The sequence below is a fragment of the Capricornis sumatraensis genome, chromosome 19 (genome assembly GCF_032405125.1).
Source record: "Capricornis sumatraensis isolate serow.1 chromosome 19, serow.2, whole genome shotgun sequence".
NCBI classification, from domain to species: Eukaryota; Metazoa; Chordata; class Mammalia; order Artiodactyla; family Bovidae; genus Capricornis; species Capricornis sumatraensis.
In genome coordinates, this window is record NC_091087.1 from 39,960,150 (window position 1) to 39,982,774 (window position 22,625).

At 39.3% G+C, this 22,625-nt stretch overlaps 1 protein-coding gene across 3 annotated transcripts in view; it reads left to right on the forward strand.

The window, feature by feature from the left end:
• Positions 1-22,625, forward strand: part of HMG20A (high mobility group 20A) — an 80,364-nt gene that overhangs the window by 51,210 nt on the left and 6,529 nt on the right. For 2 of the 3 annotated variants that reach the window (XM_068990852.1, XM_068990851.1), the window contains exons 2-8: positions 30-122; positions 6,832-6,979; positions 9,548-9,760; positions 12,580-12,712; positions 13,811-13,842; positions 21,227-21,302; positions 21,998-22,213. In XM_068990852.1, the coding sequence (XP_068846953.1) occupies positions 34-122; positions 6,832-6,979; positions 9,548-9,760; positions 12,580-12,712; positions 13,811-13,842; positions 21,227-21,302; positions 21,998-22,213 (907 nt within the window). In that variant the 5' untranslated portion in view covers positions 30-33. The remainder of the gene's footprint in view (positions 1-29; positions 123-6,831; positions 6,980-9,547; positions 9,761-12,579; positions 12,713-13,810; positions 13,843-21,226; positions 21,303-21,997; positions 22,214-22,625) is intronic. The other variant, XM_068990853.1, reaches the window with a different exon arrangement.

Below are 22,625 nucleotides of genomic sequence, written 5' to 3' on the forward strand. Positions count from 1 at the left end.
TTTTTTTTTTAATTCTCTCTTCCTTCCAGAGAGATGGAAACCTTGATGACTAGTTCCACTCTGCCTCCCCTTTTTGCAGATGAAGATGGCTCCAAGGAGAGTAATGATCTGGCTTCAACTGGGTAAGCAGCTGCTTTGGGACACTGGGCCTTTGCCTAGGCTTCAAAACAGATTCTGATAATGTATAAGGTGCTAAAGAGGTCGTCTTATATCATAAAAATAGAAGGTACGTTATGCTTTGCCAAGAGAATGGGAGCTATTGTAAACTGCTTTGATATCTGCATTCAGCCATCATTTGCAATGCTGGTTCCTGAGAACTGGAACGGCAGTACTATGGGATCTAGGAAACAGGACTCCTGGCTACATGATCACCATTAAGGAAATACCTGCCACAGGGCTAGCTGCGAAAAGCAAATTCATTTTCTGTCTGAACTGCCACAAATATTAAAATAATTTTTGCCCCAAACATCAGATTTTTTTAAGATCAGATTTTTAGTTATGGTTCCTTTATCCAGAATGCATAGGAGCTCTAGCAAAACTGTGGAAAATTCTGAAAGAGATGGGAATACCAGACCACCTGACCTGCCTCTTGAGAAATTTGTATGCAGGTCAGGAAGCAACAGTTAGAATTTGACATGGAACAATAGACTGGTTCCAAATAGGAAAAGGAGTACATCAAGGCTGTATATTGTCACCCTGCTTATTTAACTTCTATGCAGAGTACATCATGAGAAATGCTGGGCTGGAAGAAGCACAAGCTGGAATCAAGATTGCCGTGAGAAATATCAATAACCTCAGATATTGTCTTAAAGCTCAACATTCAGAAAACAAAGATCATGGCATCTGGTCCCATCACTTCATGGCAAATAGATGGGGAAACAGTGTCAGACTTTATTTTTGGGGCTCCAGAATCACTGCAGCTGGTGACTGCAGCCATGAAATTAAAAGATGCTTATGCCTTGGAAAGAAAGTTATGACCGACCTAGATAGCATATTCAAAAGCAGAAACATTACTTTGGCAACAAAGGTCCGTCTAGTCAAGGCTATGGTTTTTCCAGTGGTCGTGTATGGATGTGAGAGTTGGACTGTGAAGAAAGCTGAGCGCCGAAGAATTGATGCTTTTGAACTGTGTTGTTGGAGAAGGCTCTTGAGAGTCCCTTGGACTGCAAGGAGATCCAACCAGTCCATTCTGAAGGAGGTCAGCCCTGGGATTTCTTTGGAAGGAATGATGCTAAAGCTGAAACTCCAGTACTTTGGCCACCTCATACAAAGAACTGACTCATTGGAAAAGACTCTGATGCTGGGAGGGATTAGGGGCAGGAGGAGAAGGGGACGACAGAGGATGAGATGGCTGGATGGCATCACCGACTCAATGGATGTGAGTCTGAGTGAACTCTGGGAGATGGTGATGGACAGGGAGGCCTGGCGTGCTGCGATTCATGGGGTCGTAAAGAGTCGGACATGACTGAGCGATTGAACTGAACTGATCTGAACTGAGGAGCTCTAGCTTACTTCTCTTCCTCCCAGCACACACTGCCCCCAACACCCCAACTCCTTTCTTTGGTATTTTTGGGCACATATATGAAGAAATATAGAAAAGGGCTAATAGCAATAGTCCCTCTTCCATTGACAATCTCTGTTCCACTTGAATGTTTATCTTTTCTATTTAGACATTATTTGCCAAGGAAGAAATTTATTCACTAATAGATTGAAGTGCTAGCTAATCCCTAAGATGAGTTATTTTAAAATCCTTTAGAGCTCTTTAAAAATAGACTACTCTTTATAATTCTGTTTTCTTCCCTGACATTCTTTACTCATTAATATCTGCCATCTGACTCTATTCAGATGAAACTGTTCTCCAAGACTTTGCTAAAAGCTGCCTACGTGCTGAATCCAGTTCGTACAGTAAAAATGTTCTGAGTGTCTGCTGTGTGTGCCAGGCACCATTCTAGGTACTAAGTATTAAGCAGAATAACCAAAACATACAAAAATTACAAAAATTCTAACCCCTAAGTGTAAAGTAAGCTGCATAGTACACTGATAAGAACTATGGATTAAAAAATAAAGTCAGGAAGGGGAACAGGAAGGGCTTGGGGTGCCATTTTATATAAGATGGCCCAGAAAGGCTTTACAAGTGACTCGAATAAAAACCTGAAGAAAATGAAGTAACTACCTGCATTATAGGCAAAGATTATTCTAGGCAGAGGGAAGTAGTGAGTGGGAAAGGCTTGAGGTAGGAGTGTTTTTTCCTTTCAGAAATAGCTGAGAGGCCAGTATGACTGGAGCAGAGTATGCCAGGGGGAAGCGTAATAGGCTTCATCAGTGTGTTTCTCAAACTTTAATGCACTTATGAATTGCCTAGACATCTTATTAAAATGCAAATGCTGAGTCAGAAAGTCTGAGTTAAGACCAGAGATTCTACATCCTGTTACGTTCCCAGAGATACCAGTGCCACTGCTGTGAGGCCAGTACTTTGAGTAGCAAGGGACTAGATCCTGTAGGAGCCTGTGGGTCAGAGTAATCACTTTAACTGTCTCTCTGAGTGAGGTGCGAAAGTGTGAGGAGGTTTTGCATAAATGATGTGATCTGACCTTTTTAAATAGTATCCCTGTGGCTGATAGATAGAGAAAAGAGCAAAGGGAGCAGGGACTGAAGCAGGAGACCAGTTTGGGTTCTGAAATAACTCGAGAGATGACTCAAAGGACTTCACTAGTGACAGCAGTATTTTTGGCAGAGTAGTAGGGGGAAAAACCTCATTAGAGTGGGTTTCAAGGATTATAGGAATGGGGAGTGGTGAAAAGTATGGAATTCTTGATACATTTTGAAGATAAACCAAACAGGATTTGCCTGAAAGAAACAGATGAGATGTGAGAAAGGAGAAAAAAGCAGTCAAAGACAAGCTCCAAAATTTTGGCTTAAGCAACCTGAAGGGATAAAATTGCCATTACATTAGATGGCACACACTGAGCAAGTGGAGGAGGGAATGTTAGATTGGTTTTGGAGATTTTAAAATTGAGATGCTTATTAGATATCCAAGCAGAGATGCCAGATAGGCAGCTTGACACAGAGCTCTAAAGTTACAGGCTATCTAGCTTGAAAAAAGAAACTTTGGAGTTGATCAGCATATTACAGCTGACACGTAAGGCTGTGTAACTGGTTGAGATCATCAGACGAACGAGCACTGTGTAGGGAGAAAAGAGAAGAGACCTGACACTTGAACTTGGGGATATTCCAGCAGTTACAAGTCAGGGAGAAGAGGAAGAGTCAGCAAAGAAGACTCAAGGGGGTACCTAAAAAGGTATCAGAAAAACCAGGGAGGTGCAGGGTCCTGGAAAGCAGGTAAAAAATGTACTTCAAGGGAAAGGAAGAGATGAACTGTGTCAAATACTTCTGGAAGATCAGGTAGGATGAGGTCTGAGAAGTGACACTGGATTTAGCATGGAGGTCATTGGTGATCTTGACAAGAGTTGTAAACATTTATCTCCTTTGGGTTGGGTTTAAGATAGAATGAAGCAAGACAAATTAAAGTTAATAACTATAAACAGTTCTTCCCAATACAAACTACTAAAAGTCAGTAAGTGCCCCTCATCCATGGTTTCACTTTCCATGGGTTCTGTTACCTACCACGATCAGCCACAGTTGGAAAATACTAAATGGAAAATTTTGGAAATAAACAGTTCGTAAGTTTCAAAGTGCCCACTATTCTGAATAGTGTGATAAAATCTCACACTGTCCCACCTGTGTCCTGCCTGGGACGTGAATCATCACTTTGTCCGGTATATCCCACCTGTTAGTCACTTGGTGGTTGCCTCTGTTATCAGATTGACTGTCACAGTATCTCAGTGCTTATGTTCAAGTAACATTTATTTTACTTAATAATGGCTCCAAAGAGCAAAAGTAGTGGTGCTGTCAATCCAGATATGCCAAAGAGAAGCTGTAATGTGCTTTCTTTAAGTGAAAAGGTGAGAGTTCTTGACTTAATAAAGAAAGAAAAAAATAATAATATGCTGAGATCTGACATCTGTGTTAAGAATGAATCTTCTGTGAAATTGTGAAGAAGGAAAAAGAAATTTGTGCCATTTTTGCTATCAAGTATCAGACTGCAAGAGTTGTGGCCACAGTGCATGACAAGTGCTTAGTTAAGAAAGGCATTGAATTTGTGGGTGGAGGACATGAACAGAAAACAGGGTTCAGTACTATCTGCTCATCCACTGGGGATCTTGGAACATATCACCCCTGGGTCGGGAGCTTCTGTATAAACAGTTCCATAAAGGAAGGGAGAAAAATGAAGTGGAATCAAGAAAGTGTTGTTTTTTTCCAGATAAGACTAAGAGCTTGGACAGTTCATTCATTGGAACTAAAGAGCCTTTTTTTTTCCAGTCTGTATTCAATTTGTCATCTCTAAGCATTTGACACTTTTGACCACTCCCTCTGATTCCTGTTCATTTCAGTCAAGGCACTCACAGAGTGGGTACTTGTTCCCGAACCTAGTTTTCCTATTTTACTAAAATAAGAATGTGCAAGAGTTAGTAACTTAAAATCTGATGGCACAGTTAAAATGAAGAATGACAGTGAAAGAAAAAGACATCATACACTATCCAAAATGATTGAAATATTTGGAAAACAAAGCTGCCAAGATCAAACTGAATCTCTGATGGCAACTCTTTTTCAGAGAACATGATTAGCATTGAGTTAATAACTTCTCTTATTTACCATTTTTCAAAGAACCTCAAAAATGTAGGAACCTTCTAGTTTAAATCTTCTATTTTTTCTGGAAAGGATCAGAAAAATAAAATTTCTTTCCTTTCCAGAACAGTCTGCATCTGCTTTCATTCATTTCTCAGCCCACTGTAATCTGGTTTTTATTCCCATAACTCTACTAAAACTGTACTTCCTTCAAGTACAGGGAGTACAGTTGAACTCCTTCAATCTTCAAATTTAGCTGATACTTTTTAGTCTATCTTATGTGACATCTGCAACTTTGCTTGTGTAAAACCCCTTCTCAAAAGTCTTCTCACCTTGGCCTCTGTAACAGTTTTCTCTCTTCTCTCTTAGATCTCTTCATACCTTCCTTAGTCTTACTCAGCTCGTGTAACACTTGATCTTAAAATATTGTTCCAACAGAGTTCTATCGTGGCTTTTCTTCTCACTGTCTTTCTGGAGAAATAGCTAACACTTCCCGGTATTTCCATGAGCTGATGCCTCCTGAAACGTCTCCTGCCTTTTTCTTCACTTCTGTTCTCTCAGAACATGTGTCCAGTTGTCTACAGGACAGCTCCACTTAATTATGCCAGAAATTATGTTTCAAGCTTATCATTTTCTCATCTGTCTTAACTCATCCATCTTAATGTGTCTGACACACATGTGTACACACACACTCTCCAGTTGTTACCTTGGTTAATAGTACATTATCACCCAATCTAGAAACCTGAGAATTACCTTTGACTCTTCTTTTTCACTCACTATTTATATTCATTCTATCATTTTGCCTCTTAATTATCCCTTCGCTTTCTCTCCCCTGTTCTCCCACTTACCCTGGTCTCTCACTTAGTTTTTTGCAGTAGCCTCCTGAAAAGTTCTTTCTCCTATTACACCCTGTTCTTTCTACCTGTAATAATAACCTGTAATAATATTGTTTACCTAGGGCTTCTCTGGTAACTCAGATGGTAAAACATTCGCCTGCAATGCAGGGACCCAGGTTAGATCCCTGAGTCAGGAAGAGCCCCTGAAGAAGGAAATGGCTACCCATTCCAGCATTCTTGCCTGGAGGATTCCATGGACAGAGGAGGCTGATGGGCTATAGTTAACATTTACATGTTTACAATCCATTGTTTACCTAATGAATGCCTATTCATCTTTTAAGTCCTCCTCTGTAAAATCTTTCTTAACATTCTCTCCATATATATAAAAGTCCTCATCCCCTCTACTGTACCTTTGTGGCCCATTTTATAGACCTCTGTTTCACTACTTGTAAGTATTTTCTATAACCCTGTAAAGTATACATTCTTCCAGAATAATGACTGAATATTGCTCTCTTATACATCTTCCTCCACCTTCCCCACTACCTGCCCCAAACCCTAAATTCTCTAGCTGTGGTGCTACCTTTATTTCCATTCCTTTATCTAAATGTTTAGTTAGGGTTTAACTCTCTATCTGAGATCCAACCATCATCTGTACATTGTATCCACTTTTCAGAAAGATGAGGTTTGCTGACTCATCTGAAACAGAATGGTAGGAACAGAAAGTGTGTATCTCTGAGTTATTAATGTTTATACCTGAATTTCTGAACTTGATAATATTGATCTTAAATGATCTCTTTGTCAACAAACACTATAATCCTACAGAAGGAATAGCCTATGGAATGTACTGTAAGAGAAATTTCTTGTGCCTTTAAAGAACTCTCTTTTGTGATAGGGGGGCAAACTGCTTCTACAACTCCCATTCCTATTCTTTTCCATTAATACTGTTTTCCATTTATCACATTGGAGGTACATGAAAAGTAGCACATAAAAGTTAGCTGCATGTTCAGAGCTAAAATGTAAAGTCTACATTGAGGAGAGAGGTAATTTGCAGGAGAAAGATTATAGTTGTTTTTAGTAGGAGACTTCTTCTTGGAACTGAGCTAGTCCAATCAAGCATTGAAACCTTTTTAAAAGTGTTCTATAATTACTATGGAGATATGATTTATTTACATTTATACAGAATGAGGTGGGGAATTAATTCAAGGGCTGGCATGTGATTTTGCTGGCAGTGAAATGTGTCTTGAACCTTGATAAGTAGGAGGTTTTGATGCTGCTGATACTAAACTTCTCTCTGCCGATCATTCTGCAGGTTAACCCACCCAGAGGCTCCATATAGTAGTGGAGCCACATCATCCAGCAATAATCCAGAATTTGTAGAGGATCTCTCCCAAGGTCAGCTGCTTCAGAATGACTCTTCAAATACAGCAGAAGGCAGTGAACAGAGGCATGAAGATGAGGTGAGCTGAAGCATCTCCTCTTGTTACTGGTCTCTGAGGCTTCTAAAGAAGCAGTCAGCAAAGGAGTTGATTGAGGTGTTCATCCTCTGGCCTTCCATTCTGCAGAATATTCTTTTTTATATTTCTTCTTTTACATAGAAACATATTAATGTTTTTAATGATATAGAGACAAGTAGACTCTTCTTTATCCCCTGCCAAGTAAATTTATACCTGCATCAGATTAGATGCTCAAATGCTTACTGAATGAGTTGAATGATTAAATTAAATAAGTAATTAACGAGGAGTCTACATGCCCTTACCACGTACTGCTCACCTGCAGCATATGTGCCCGAAGGGTCCACAAGACTTGCCAGGTCAATCTCTCTCCCATAGAAGGCTGCTGCTGCTGCTAAGTCGCTTCAGTCATGTCCAACTCTGTGCGACCCCCATAGACAGCAGCCCACCAGGCTCTGCCATCCCTGGGATTCTCCAGGCAAGAACACTGGAGTGGGATGCCATTTCCTTCTCCAATGCGTGAAAGTGAAGTTGCTCAGTCGTGTCCGACTCTTTGCGACCTCATGGACTGCAGCCTACCAGGCTCCTCCGTCCATGGGATTTTCCAGGCAAGAGTACTGGAGTGGGGTGCCATTGCCTTCTCCGCCCATAGAAAGCATCTTTTTCTAATTCACACAAGGGCAGTAATGCCCTTGTTGGACTTCCAGTGTTCCTACAAATGACTGATTACATTGTCTGTGTTTTAAGGTACTTTTTTTTAAGCCATAGAAGAGTACCACCATTGATTTTTGTCTTTATTCTCATTTTGAAAAAGCTGATTCTTTCTATGTTGGCATTCTTAACGATTATGATGAATGCTTGTGTGTGCTGTATACTCAGTCACTCAGTCATGTCCAACTCTTTGCAGCCCCATGGACTACAGTGCCCCAGACTCCTCTGTCTATAGCATTTTCCAAGCAAGAAAACTGGAATGGGTTATTGCATTTCCTACCCCAGGGAATTTTCCTGACCCATGAATCAAAGCTGGGCCTCTTGTATCTCCTACAGGTTGGCAGGCAGATTCTTTACCACTGTACCACCTGAGAAGCCTCATAATAAATGCTTAAAGCTCCTTAAACATCTTAAATCCTTAGTAGCTTTAATGTTAAATGTTACTCGGGTTACAAAACAAAAACAACAAAAATTGTTACCAAATATACCGTTTGCCCAGTGCTGAATTATCATACCATTGTATATATATTTGAAGGATTACAGTATGGTAATTGATATTTAGATATTTTCATCTCATTCGAATTATCTTTCTCTCCTCTGAAATAAAAATGCTTGTATCCATAAAACTTTATTAACTGATAGGCTATATGTATTTGTAAAATTATGAAGCAAAAGTACCTTTTATCTTGTTTAAAAGGACAAAGAAAAAAGCTGTGGTAAACATTAGTGGTACTTCAGTCCTTTAAACTTTGGGTGGGAGGCGGGGTTGGGGAGCAGTGATTTCATCTTTTGATTTAATAACATATAAAACCTCTGATTTATAAAATAAACATCTTAAGAAATAAATCAAGCCAAAGAAATTGTCTTCATTCTGGATATATTATAGTTACTAAAATTTTCTAAGTCTTATATATTAACTTTAAATTCTGTAGTGCTACCTACTGTGGGAAATAAACTGATCTTTGAATGATATCAGTGAGAAAGAGCCTCATAATGATTTCAGTCCCACTGCTACAGTTTGTCTCTTCTTTTGTTGTCACAAGTGCACGCGACAGCATCTTGTTCTGATCTGATCTACTGTAGCAATGTCAGCTGCCCTGGCATAGTGCTGTGTATGTGCTGCCTTTCTCATCTAGAATATTCCCCTGGCAGGAGTCAGGCTTTGTTAAGTGCATATGAAGGCCAGAGCTTATTTATGTGATTGTGGCAGGGGTACCTTACCCTTTTGTTTTATTTTGTTTTTTTAATATTCACTTTGTTTTTTTTTGGCTGTGCTGGTTCTTCACTGCTATGCTCAGGCTTTTCTCTGGTTGGCAGAGAGCAGGGGCTTCTCTCTAGTTGCAGCTCATGGCTTTTCATTGCAGTGGCTTTTCTTGTTGCAAGCACAGGTTCGGGGTTCACAGGGTTCAGGAATTGCAGCACGTGGTCTCAGTAGTTGCAGCTCACAAGTTCCAGAACACAGGCTCAGTAGCTGTGGCACATGGGCTGATCGTCCCAGACCAGAGATCCAACTGGTGTCCCCTGCATTGCAAGGCGAATTCTTAACTACTAGGTCACCAGGAAAGCCCCGGTACTCCTTATTCTTATTTGTTGGGATTAGCGCTAAAATGGCCCCTTAGTGAAACAGTGTGTAGCGTGGTACATAAAAAGGTCTGCAGGTGAACCATCTGGAGTCCCTTCCTGCAGACTGCATTGCAGTCTTTTGTTCCTATAACAGATTTGGAGAGCTTTGACTATGCAGGGCCTTAATGGTGGGAAAATGCACTTAATCCTGTTTTGTTTGTCAGTGTTCATCATTGTGTTATTGGGAAAATTTTTGTTGTAATTTGATTTGGGGTTTTTTAATATTGACTTGTTTTGCAGCAAAGAAGTAAACGAGGAGGTTGGTCCAAAGGAAGAAAGAGAAAGAAACCTCTTCGAGACAGCAATGCACCCAAATCCCCTCTTACGGGATATGTTCGATTCATGAATGAGCGTCGAGAACAGCTTCGAGCAAAGAGACCAGAAGTCCCATTTCCAGAAATTACAAGGATGTTAGGCAATGAATGGAGTAAACTTCCTCCGGAGGAAAAACAGGTAATTGTTCCTATTTCTGCTTGGTTTTGATTCTGTCTTAAAAATAAATTTTGTCAGAAAAGCAAAGAGAATGGACTCCTGATTCTTCACTTTTGTCCTAGGAGACCAGAATAGCAGGGTCCTTCCTAGTCCTTTTATTTAGCATAGTAGTTTTTATACTCTTTCAGGGTCTGCTGCAGGCATGTGAGCAACCTCAACCAAAGTAGCTCTACTTTTATTTGCTTAATATGCTGAGTTCATATAAGACTTCTGTAAAAAGTAGTTCAATATTAACAAATCTATCAGTATGATTTATCCTGCTGAGTTAAGTGAAAAGTCATGAGTTAAATGAGAATTTTGATAAAATTCTGCTGTTCACATAAGAATTATAAGAAAAAAATTTAACTGCTTTAATAAACTTTTATAACTGGAGTTCTGGTAAATTTAACCTACTATGGCAAATAAAGCAAGAACTATTTGAATTCTCTCCTCTCCAAGACATAAATTAACCCTATCACCAAACTGAAACAAATCCATCTGTTAGAGAGATTTGAGAGGAATTAAGGACAAGATAGCCACAAACTGACTGAAATGCCACAAAAGTAGTGTGACGGTAATGATGTTGGAGTGGTTTGGGGTTTAAAGTTCCCAGCATTCTCAGCATCTGAAGTATATCTGTAATTCTTTTTATGTCCTACACTCGTTAAAAAGGATTCCAAACAAGTTAAACCAAATTGAAAAACACTCAGGAATTAACTGAATTCAAAAAAATTTCAAAGAGATCAGACTGAGTTGCAACTTGAAGCTCTGTGTTTGTGGTAGCAAGCTAGTAGAAAACAGTATATCATCCATTGTTTTAGCTCTAATGTATAAAGGGCTAGACAGAGATCATGAGCTGCACATAGTAATTACTCTTTTCTCTTTTTTAATTTTTTTATTTCAAAATTAATACATGATCATTGTTCAAAATTTTTCAGATAATACAGTGATAACTAGTTAGGGCAAGTATTTGTTCTTAAATTTTTATTTGAAAATATTTTTTCAAATGTACAAAAAGTTACAGGCATAGAATAGTATAAGCAAAGAATGCCCAAATACCCCTACTCAGATTCATGTATTATTAACACAACATATTCTCCTGGGCAAGATTGGGCATGTGCTTTTTCTTTCTCTCTCTCACACTCACACACACAAACACACTCAATTTTTTTCTGAATTTCTTCATGTAAGTTACATACATCATGGCCCCTTACCCTTAAATATTTCAGTGTGAATTTCCTTAGACACATTCTCTCACTTAACCACAGTTAGTAACCTCATAATTTTATATGAACACAATACTTCTATCTAACTTACCATCTATATTCCAGTTCTGTCAGTTGACCTAACATCATTCCTGTGTAACATTTCCCCCTCCAGTTCAGATTCCATTCCAAGTTCAGGTTCTGTGTTTAGCAGTCAAATCTCTAGATTCCTTTAATCCAGGATATTTCCACAACCTTTCTTTGTCTTTTATGACATTGATTTTTTTTAAGAATACCATCTCTCTCTCTTCCTCCCCTTCTTTTTTGTTTACTCTTAACAGAACATTCCTCATTTTATATTTGTCTGATGTTTCCTCATGATTAGATTGAGGTCATGCATTCTTGGTCAGAAAACTGCATAGATGGTGTTGGCCCTTCTCACCGTATCACATATGCAGGCACACAGTGTCATTTATTTCTCGTTGGTAATGTTAATTTTGCTCACTCAGTAAAGTTTTTCACTTTCCCTTATAATTAAGAAGCAGTCTATGCAGAGACATTTTAAGAATATGCAAATAGTCTGTTCCATTTCAGAATTTTCCCTAGATTTAGCAGTCATTAATAACTTCTTCTTGATCTAATCTTTACCATGATGATTGCAAATGATTATTTTCAACTCTAGCACTCACTCTACATGTGCTGGTTGACCCTTAGCATTCTAAGCAAGAGCCCTCTTCCTCTCTCCATTTATGTATTTGTTTATTTATTTACTATTGGTATAGGCATATGAATCTCTCTTTCCCCAATGGTTTATAAATTATTACTAAGTAAATTTGATACTTAAATTGTCCCAGATTTGGCCAGGGTGTCCTCTTTATCTGGCTTTTGTGTGGGGTAAGGCTATTAACATAATTTCTGATTCTAGTTTGTGTTCATTTAGAAGCAGTATTTTTACACTCTATTTCTTAAACCTAATTGATGAGTGAAAACTACAAGGCATTAAACAAAATTATCCTAGTAGATCAATTAACTTTGTTTAAATAATTAATAGCACAAGGCATGTAGATACAGGCTCTCTCATAGTAGTCCATTTTAGGTCCATAGGATGAGGTCATTCTTTTTTATGTTCTTTGTGTCTCCTTTCTCCTGGCTCTTAAAAGGCAAATTGATATATGAGATCATCCCCTCAGAATGGGTTGGGGATAAAGAAACAGAGTAATATTCCATCCTCTCCCCTGGGAAGATTTAAGTGTGCCTGTGTGGTGTGTTGAGGACTCTAGTGGCCATGTGTACTTCTATCTATAAGATTAGAGGAAGGACCATAATCTTCTCGTGAATTTTTTATGAGAATGACCTCAATAGAACTTGTCTTCAGTAAGTTAAAAAAGGCTATAGTCTAAAAAGTCAAAATTGCCTTTTTCTTTTATAATTGAGAGATTTTTTTTTACATGACTTTTTTTTTAAATGCTCAAAGCTTATTCCACTTTTACTTTTCTTTCCATGTTCTAATTATCTTTTGTTTTCTTCAAAGAGTTATTTGGTATTGTACCTCAGTAAGATCTATTTCTTGAAAATAATTCCACATTTCTTTCCTAGCGCTACCTTGATGAGGCAGACAGAGATAAGGAGCGTTACATGAAGGAACTGGAGCAGTATCAGAAGACTGAGGCCTACAAGGTTTTCAGCAGGAAAACCCAGGACCGTCAGAAAGGCAAATCTCATAGACAAGGTATCAGAACCAGAATCAAATATATTTGTAGTTTGTTCTGCATGGTGTATTGTCATAAAGCCTACAATTACAGCAATAAAGATAAAAGGTATGTTTCTATCATTTCCCTATTATACTAGATTCACTCAAAGCATCATCTTCAACATTTATTAAAATCACACTGCTCTCATTTAGAAATTTCAATTGGGTTTCCATATCAAGGATCAACAGTTTGACTTGTACTCCAAGGCCCCTTTTAGTTGTATGTGCTTTTTCTTCTATCTCCACTTTAGGCATTTCTCTGCAATGTAGAAGACCCGGATTTGATCCCTGGGTTGGGAAAGTCCCCTGGAGAAGGGAATGGCAATCCACTCCAGTATTCTTGCCTAGAGAATCCCATGGACAGAGGAGCCTGGCAAGCTACAGTCCATGGGGTTGCAAAGAGTTGGACACGATTGAGCAACTAACACTTTCACTAACACCTCTAAGCCTTTCATGTGATCATTTCTCCCAGCTTCCAGTGATTAATCTTTTTAATTCACTCATTCTTGTTTGCATGTATTCAAAAAATATGTTGAACACTTCCTATTATATATCAGGGTCTCACCTAGGCATTAAGGATGCAAAGGTAAACAAGATAGAGAAGATCCTGGTCTTCATGGATCTTTTGTTTTCTGCAAAATTGTTCATCACACTGTTTAAGTATTGCTAAAGTTCCCCTTTTTCAGGGAACACTGCCAAAGAAAGAAGCCCCACTCATAACAGCCTGTCATTCCTTAGCCATTGCGTCTTCTCCGCATTTGGGCATCTTGCCTGCTAAACTGTAATGTTGTGCAAACAGCCTTTGGCATGCGTTTCCTGTCCACTCTCCCACCCTGTTCTCCTTAAAGGTGAGGACTGTGTCTGCTCTTTCTCTTCCATCTAATTGCATAACCTATAAGATGGGGTTCCCTTTAACTCTTGTTGACTGATTAATAAAGCTATTAGAGAAAATATGATATGTTTTGAGAACCCACATATACCAGCAGTTTCTGTATTTTGACACAGTCATTTCCTTAAGTATTTTTTAAATTTTGTTTTGTTTGTCAGCTTAATGTTCTTGTTCTTTCATATTTTTAGATGCAGCCCGACAGGCCACTCATGATCATGAGGTAACTAACTTTCTGTCTCCATTGTGTGTGTGTGTGTTCATGTGATATATGTATGTAATGTATATAATGATGATGCTGTTTGAAATGCTATTGGACTGTTTTTTAATGAATGGCAGAGCATTTTCTATCCTGTAATTAGGAGTGAGTTAGTTGCCTTTCAGCTTAAGGATTCTTAGCATATGGCAGACACTTATGTCATGAGTCTGTTCTTGAACTAAAGCCCCTAACTCTAGTCCTTTCTTGTGGTCCAAGAATTTTACTGGCTTTAAATGCTGAAGATGGCTGGAATCTGGAGTGATGTATAGAAATGGGGACCAACTAATAGCTATAACTTGACCATAGTTTATCATCACCAGATACTATATTCTGACTCTCAGAAAGTTGTTATTTAGGAAATCCAGCATTTAGTTAAAATGCACTATTCAACTTACAGCATCTGCAGAGCACAAGTGACAATATCTTGATTTCTGTGCCTCCTTTCTTCCCTGGCACATATTTGTTTACTGGTCTTTTCCCCTCCATTTGGTTCAGTTTCAGCAATAGGATTTTGATCTGTGTTCCCTTATAGGATTGAGACCTATGTGTGTTGGCTGTGTTGCTAGAGAGCTTTAAATACATACTTAGCCTATGGTTAATATATGATTGTACGAAAATAAAATGTATGGCATTTTCGTGCATGAAAATGTTCAGTGACTCCTCATTGCTTACCAAATCACATTCAGACTCAGCAACCAGGGTTTTCTGTAATTAAGTGCCAATTTCCCTTTCCAAATAACCTAAGTCCTATATAAACTTTTTGTTAAGCTTTTTATTTTGTATTGGGGCACAGCTGAATAACAGTGTTGTGATAGTTTCAGGTGAACAGCGAAGGAGACTCAGCCCTACATATACATGTGTCCATTCTTCCCCAAACGCCCCTCCCCTCCAGGCTGCCACCCACTGAGCAGAGTTCCATGTGCCATATAGTAGTTCCTTGTCAGTTATCTGTTTTAAATATAGCAGTATGTGCATGTCCATTCCAGACTGCCAAACTGTCCATATATATCTTATGTACTTAAAAAATACTGACTGTTCTCTAAGTGCCCCATCCTTTCCTGCCTCATGCCTGTGCTCATATTCTTCCTTTCATAAGAATACTTTCTTTCCCTCACTCATTTTTTTATCACCCTCTCATATCATCCAATTTTGCTTCTAAATTCTAGTCATCCATCAAACCCTATTTCAAGTTCCATTTTTCTCCTTCAAGCTTTTGCTGTTTCCTCCAACTTCCTTTAAACCTCACAGTTCTCTTTATGTCTTTTATCCACTTAGCTGGTCTGGCTAAGGTGCCAGAGTTACTCAAGTGCTTCTGTCATTAACACTCTTGGATTATAATCTCTTTGAAGGCATGTGTAGTCTAGTTTCCATTCTGTACCCATCCACATACCATCTTGCATTATGCTCTTATATGGAGGAGTTATTCCACAAATACTCATTTGTTTTTATACAAAACCCATTTGTTGAAATAACAATGGAAACTTACACACAAAGAATTTTCTGATGCACTCTTTTGCATGCCCTGGGTTTTTCACTAAATCAGGAAAATCATTTCTTCAAAATAATAACTTGTTTATCGTGGAGTTATAGTTCTCATACCTAATTTGGTATTGGTTACCTTCAAAATGTAGAGAAAACTTTTAGATTCACAATTCAAATAGATTTATCACCATCCATGAATTATAAAGTGAGAAGTATGGTAAATATGAACATTTTATTTTTCATATAAATCCTATATAAATGTAGTTATATATGACATCTCTGTGTTCCAATTAGGATGAAATTTTTTTTTGCTTGAGAAACTATATGTACACTATATGTTTTAAATCATAATTGAATTGTTATAAGTTTTCTATACTGCCAGATACTTGTATAATTACTTATTGCCCACCAATATCATAAATTTTCTAAACTTCTTTTTTTTCCCTATTAAGCATCTTTTATAGCTTCTGTATCCTTAATAGTTACAAAAGAGAGTATGGACAATAAAATCTTAGATCTCACATTTTCTGGTCAATGACTGACTGACTGACTCCTTTCATCAATATGGATTTTGCTGGCCAAATCATGGCATTTTTTGCCTCTAATTAAAAGTTAATAGTTGCAATCAGAAAAGATTTAGTAGACTTAGTCAGTCATAGAAGCTGCTGCTGATTTACGAAATTAAGCATTTTAATAAAATATGTTATTTTAGTATGATAGGAATTTCTGCAGTATGTGAAAAGGAACAAGTCTCTTTGTGATTTTCCTGTTTCAGGATTAGACACGAAAACCAAAGAAAAGGAGGGAGTAGGTGGAAAGCCAGCAGTAGTTTCTCAAATATATATACACTAGTCTTTATAAGCCTGTCTGTTGTATGCCCAGGTCAGGATAAAGCTCTTAGTAAGGTTGTTGACTCAATTAATGTCACTCACTTTATCAGTTTTTTTTTCATTGAATAATAGCTTACTAAATTAGGTAATTTCAAAACAGTTGTAATTTAAAAAACTGGTTTGACAGTTTTTAAACACAGCCACACATAACCTCTTAGTATAATAAGAGTTAAGAAACATAAGAAAGCACTATGAGTGAAAAAAAAAAAAAAAAGCCACAGAAGCCCCATGGAAAGGAGCAACTGAATCAGACCTTAAAGATGACTTAGGTTTTGTGGGGGCATTTCATATATATACATATATATCTTTGGATAAAGTGGCCTGAGCTGAGTTATGAGGAAGTTAATAAAAGAGCAAGTATCTTGCAACATGCCTAAAACATCACATTTCTAAATACATGCTTATATTCTTTTTCTTATCCTATTAGGAATAAAATGGCAAATGCCATGAAACAGTTTTTGAGCTCACATCAAAATTACTAAGACCTCAGAAATCCTCTCACCTGACCCCCTCATTTTGCCAGTGAGGAAAATGACTTGCCTAAGAAAGGAGAGAATGTCCCAGAATCACTTACGGAATTGGTTAGAGGCAGAATTGACTGAAACCCAGGCGTCTGTAGCCCAGGCTTATTAAGGTCTCTTGGCAGTGCCCGCCACACTATATAGAATAAACAGTGTTGCAAGTTAAAATGGGCCTGGCTGCCTATGGTGTCTGCAAAATTTGTTGCCACTTGAGACAGAAATGATTTGTATATATGTAGTAAAGAAACCTATTGTATTCCTTAATGGAACTTAGATTCCTAAGACATTGTTACTGAGGTAGATACTGGGGAGCCCTGTTAGAGCTCAAGAAATGCTGACCTGAAAGCCATTCAAGCTATTCTGCATAGCGGTGGGGCACTTCAGCCTGGTACACAATACTGAGAGCGTTCCTTAAAGTAAAGGGCACTTGAGAGAAGCGTATCACTTGATGAGATTCTGGCCCTGAGCCTGGATCACAGCAAAATAGTTTCAGTTCAAAAGGCCTCTGTTCTCTTACCCTCCACTCAATATATAGAATGAAAACCAAAGTGAAGAGTATTCTTGCTCCTCTCAAATCAGAAGCCAGCCTGCTAGACCCAGGAGGCAGCTAGTAAGAAAGTGTCTAAGTCTCATGTGGGGACTAAGATAGAAACAATAATTTTGTTTCTCCTTTAATTTATGAAAAATGACAAAGTGACACTCAACCTGAACAAATTAGACCCCTCCAATGACGAGGTAATGAAATCCTTATGATTTTAATCCCTTGAGCGATCCTTGGAGCAGCTTAAGTATATCTGAGCCCCCAAGAGGATCCTCTCCAATGCCAAGTAACGTACTCAGTAATGGAAGAGTGCTGATGGTTTTCATGATGACTCTTCAGTTAAGTAGAATTCCTCTCTTGGCCTTTCAGAGACTGAACAGTTTCATTTAATTGCTGTGGTGTTTCTTATTTTGTACTCTTAAGAATCTGTACCAAGAGGCAGTGTGTTAATGCACTTATGTGGTGCTATCCTCTGCCCTTATGTAGTTAGCTTGGTCTGGACTGCTCTGGCAAGGAAGAAAACAGAATTACCTGTCTGAGTAGAATCTAAGCCTTGGAGAGGGCTCTTGGTACCATGGTAATGGGAGCCAGGCATCCACACCGACCCATCTGACTGGCATATATTCAGACCTATAGCTAAGTAAATTGATCTCACATGACTGAAGCGACTTAGCAGGAGCAGCAGCAAGCCAGTACAGTTAAGTAAGAGACTGAGCAGGATGGGATGATAAAATTATAAGCGTTTATCTAAAGTCATTTGTGGACTTATATCTGTTATGTCTTGTACAGTAACAGAGTTAAAGCATATGGTAAGCCAGCAGAGTTGAGAGAAAGCCACTTTGAAATATATCTAAGATCTCTTCTGGAAGCAGTCTTTCTTACCCATACATTAATTCTCTTTGAAATCCACCAAGAACTGGCTACCATCTTACTTGGGTTTCTCTTACCTTGGACGTGGGGTATCTCTTCACGGCTGCTCCAGCAAAGTGCAGCCGCTGCTCCTTACCTTGGACGAGGGGTATCTCCTCACCGCCGCCCCTCCTAACCAGAGAGTTCCAGAAAAACATCTATTTCTGCTTTATTGACTATGCCAAAGCCTTTGACTGTATGCATCACAATAAACTGGAAAATTCTGAAAGAGATGGGAATACCAGACCACCTGACCTGCCTCTTGAGAAACCTATATGCAGGTCAGGAAGCAACAGTTAGAACTGGACATGGAACAACAGACTGGTTCCAAATATAAAAAGGAGTATGTCAAGGCTGTATATTGTCACCCTGCTTATTTAACTTCTATGCAGAGAACATCATGAGAAACGCTGGGCTGGAAGAAGCACAAGCTGGAATCAAGATTGCCGGGAGAAATATCAATAACCTCTGATATGCAGATGACACCACCCTTATGGCAGAAAGTGAAGAGGAACTAAAAAGCTTCTTGATGAAAGTGAAAGAGGAGAGTGAAAAAGTTGGCTTAAAGCTCAACATTCAGAAAACAAATGACATCTAGTCCCATCACTTCATGGCAAATAGATGGGGAAACAATGGAAACAATGTCAGACTTTATTTTTGGGGGCTCCAAAATCACCGCAGATGGGGACTGCAGCCATGAAATTAAAAGACACTTACTCCTTGGAAGGAAAGTTATGACCAACCTAGATAGCATATTCAAAAGCAGAGACATTACTTTGCCAACAAAGGTCCGTCTAGTCAAGGCTATGGTTTTTCCAGTGGTCATGTATGGATGTGAGAGTTGGACTGTGAAGAAAGCTGAGCACCGAAGAATTGGTGCTTTTGAACTGTGTTGTTGGAGAAGACTCTTGAGAGTCCCTTGGACTGCAAGAAGATCAGGCCTGGGATTTCTTTGGAAGGAATGATGCTAAAGCTGAAACTCCAGTACTTTGGCCACCTCATGCAAAGAGTTGACTCATTGAAAAAGACTCTGATGCTGGGAGGGATTGGGGGCAGGAGGAGAAGGGGATGACAGAGGATGAGATGGCTGGATGGCATCACGTACTCGATGGATGTGAGTTTGAGTGAACTCCGGGAGGTGGTGATGGACAGGGAGGCCTGGCGTGCTGCAATTCATGGGGTCGCAAAGAGTCGGACACGACTGAGCGACTGAACTGAACTGAAGAACTGGCTAGAGGCAGAGCTTTGCCTGTTGAAACTGGGACCTTCAGTGATAATTCTGTTGTTTTTAAATCATTATGGAAAACTTCACTTTCTTTCTTTCAGAGGTGAAAGGGTAAAAATTAAGTGCTCTGAAAGTTTCTTCAGGTAAATACATAGTTTTTCAGACCTCCATCCTAGCTGTCTCTCTTAATGAGCTGCCCTTGGCAGGCAGTTCACATAGCCCAACCCTCCATAACAAGGCAGGCACCAATATGAAAACAGGAGCTTGGCTGTCAGAGTTCCCTCATAGGCTGTTAACTGCTTAGCCTTTCTGCTGGGCACCAAATCATATTTGTGTTCAAAGATAAAAGACTAGTGGTGGCAAGAGTAGGAAATATACATTCTATCTCTGGCACTAAATGTGTTTTTATAGGAATGATTTCTAGACTTTTTAAACTGTTCTTTATGTTATAAAGGTTTTGAAATCCTCCGATTTCACTAGCAATTTCTTCAGTACTCATTTCCCACTGTTTTCTTTACCATCTTATATTATGCAAGATTTTAAATACTGCCAAGACACTTATATATATTCTTAATGCTTTCAACTTTAAATTCATTGTAGAAATTGCTGCTAAAGCATTTTGAAATATTGACTTTTCACAAAGATCATTGTGGAATATGTTTTGCAGTGGTTTTGTGAGACTTATTTTTAATGGCTTATTGGTGAATTAATTTTAGGTTTATTATTTTTTCTCTCACATAATCCTTGGCATTCTCATATTTAGAGCCTAGTTATTACTGACTTTTTGGTTTTGTTTGTTTTTCCTGTGTCCATAGAAAATCTGAAAGATCCCCGTTACAGGCTGCCCTTGTAAATAAGGAGAAGTAAAAGTAGACGTCCTAATGGAATACCGTTATTATTGCTTGTGGCTGGCAGATCTCTGCTTAAAATTCGTATTGTCCACTCTGCAAAGTTAGATTGTATCATCCTATCTCAGAGAGCACTTTATATGCATAACCAACAGAAGCAATGGAAAAATCACCTAGAAATTGTTTCTCTATACCTACCTCTTAGATGAAAAGTTATGACCAACCTAGAATTGTGGTATTGGAGAATACTCTTGAGAGTCCCTTGGATAGCAAAGAGATCCAACTGCCGTCCTAAAGGAAATCAGTCCTGAATATTCATTGGAAGGACTGATGCTGAAGCTCCAGTACTTTGGCCACCTGATGTGAAGAACTGACTCATTTGAAAAGTCCCTGATGCTGAAAAAGATTGAAGGTGGGAGGAGAAGGGGACAGCAGGGGATGAGATGGTTGGATGGCATCACCGACTTAATGGACATGAGTTTGAGCAAGCTCCGGGAGCCGGTGATGGACAGGGAGGCCTAGCATGCTGGAGTCCATGGGGTTGCAAAGAGTCAGATGTGACTGAGCGACTGAACTGAACTGACTGATACCTACCTCAGTCACTTTCTCCCTTGTACACTGTTGACTATTCAGAGCAGAGAGCTAAGCAGTGGTTTCCAACATCTCCATTAGGGAAATTTATGTAGGTTTGTTTTAAGGTTTCTCATTGCACAGCAGTTGTCACCTGAGAGATCTGAATACTTAACATGCTTGAGCTCTGTGAAAGTTTGGTTCCAAAGGAAAGGTGAATACAGTTTCTTCACAGTGTCACCTAGACTGACTGATTGCTGCTCATCTTACTATTTCGTTAATGAAAACATGACCATTTTGCCTGCAGGTACTACTGTTTAATTTAGTTTAAGAATTAACTGTTTTGTTACTTTGATTCACAGAAAGAAGCAGAAGTAAAGGAACGGTCTGTTTTTGACATCCCTATATTTACAGAGGAATTCCTGAACCACAGCAAAGGTGATTACCAGAGGATCGTATTGTGTTCCTCACATCTGTGACAGGGGATTTAGTTGTCAGGAGAAATTAATTGCTCGAAAGCAGTGGTAGCGATCTTCCCGAACCTGGGACTGGTCTGAAAGAAGGAAACTGCTTCTATTTCACTCTCTATTAAAAATAGTTACTCAGAAACCAGTGGAGGAAAGCTCAGCCAGTGTTGTCAAAGTAGCTTTAGTCTCTGAATCAGAGGAAATAAATAAACATCACTAATTCAGTTGCTTTCAGGCTGTTCGCCAAGAACCCTTTGTACAAATGAAAGCTTGCATGGATGTCCAAAATATAAAATAAATAAGAGCAAAGCTGACCCCACTGCAGTAAAGCTTTGGACCCACAGCTGTGCTTGCCCAGTCTCCCAGGATCGCCCTGTGAAACCCCTCAGGCTTCTTATAGCACAACTTTAAACAAACCAAACAAACAAACACTGGGAATTGCAGCTGTTCCTTGCAGTCTTAAGTATAGAATATGACCAGCTTTAAGAATTAAAATAACTCTGGAGAGCCAGGCGTCTTATTGCTGAAATTGCTATCTGAAAGGCCATAATAAGACTAGGGACAGGAGGAGGGGTAGCTAATTAGCTAAGCAGAACTTCTAGAAGAGTCACTGGGACTCCTCAGAGACACTGTGTTACCTGTGTTTTGGGGGGCTTGCGTCCTCAGCTCGGGAGGCAGAGCTCCGTCAGCTTCGCAAATCCAACATGGAATTTGAGGAGAGGAACGCAGCCCTGCAAAAGCACGTGGAGAGCATGCGCACAGCGGTGGAGAAACTGGAGGTGGACGTGATCCAGGAGCGCAGTCGCAACACCGTCTTACAGCAGCACTTGGAGACGCTGCGGCAGGTGCTGACCAGCAGCTTCGCCAGCATGCCCTTGCCTGGTAACATCATCCCCACCTGAGTCGTGAAAGCGATGGGGGCTGGGGAGGTGCTGCATATGTTGGCGTTGGTGTGGTGAGGCTGAAGTCTCCCTTCAAGGGGAAGACCAATAAACTCCGAGGTCGTTTCCCCAGAGTTTTCTGTAGGTCATGTAATAGAATCTCAGTATTGGTTAAAATCTGGAGGTCTTGCCTGGAGAATCCCCATGGAGAGAGGAACCTGGTGGGCTCTAGTCCATTCCGTCACAGTCAGACACGACTGAGCCACTAAGCACAGCACAGACCATTGGTTAAAATAATCCAAAATCTCAGACTCTCTGCTCAGTTAAATTTTCCTTCAATTATATTTTAACATAATCTACTTTCTATTAAGCTTAACTTGATTTTCAGAATAGTTGAAACTGTGTAATAAATC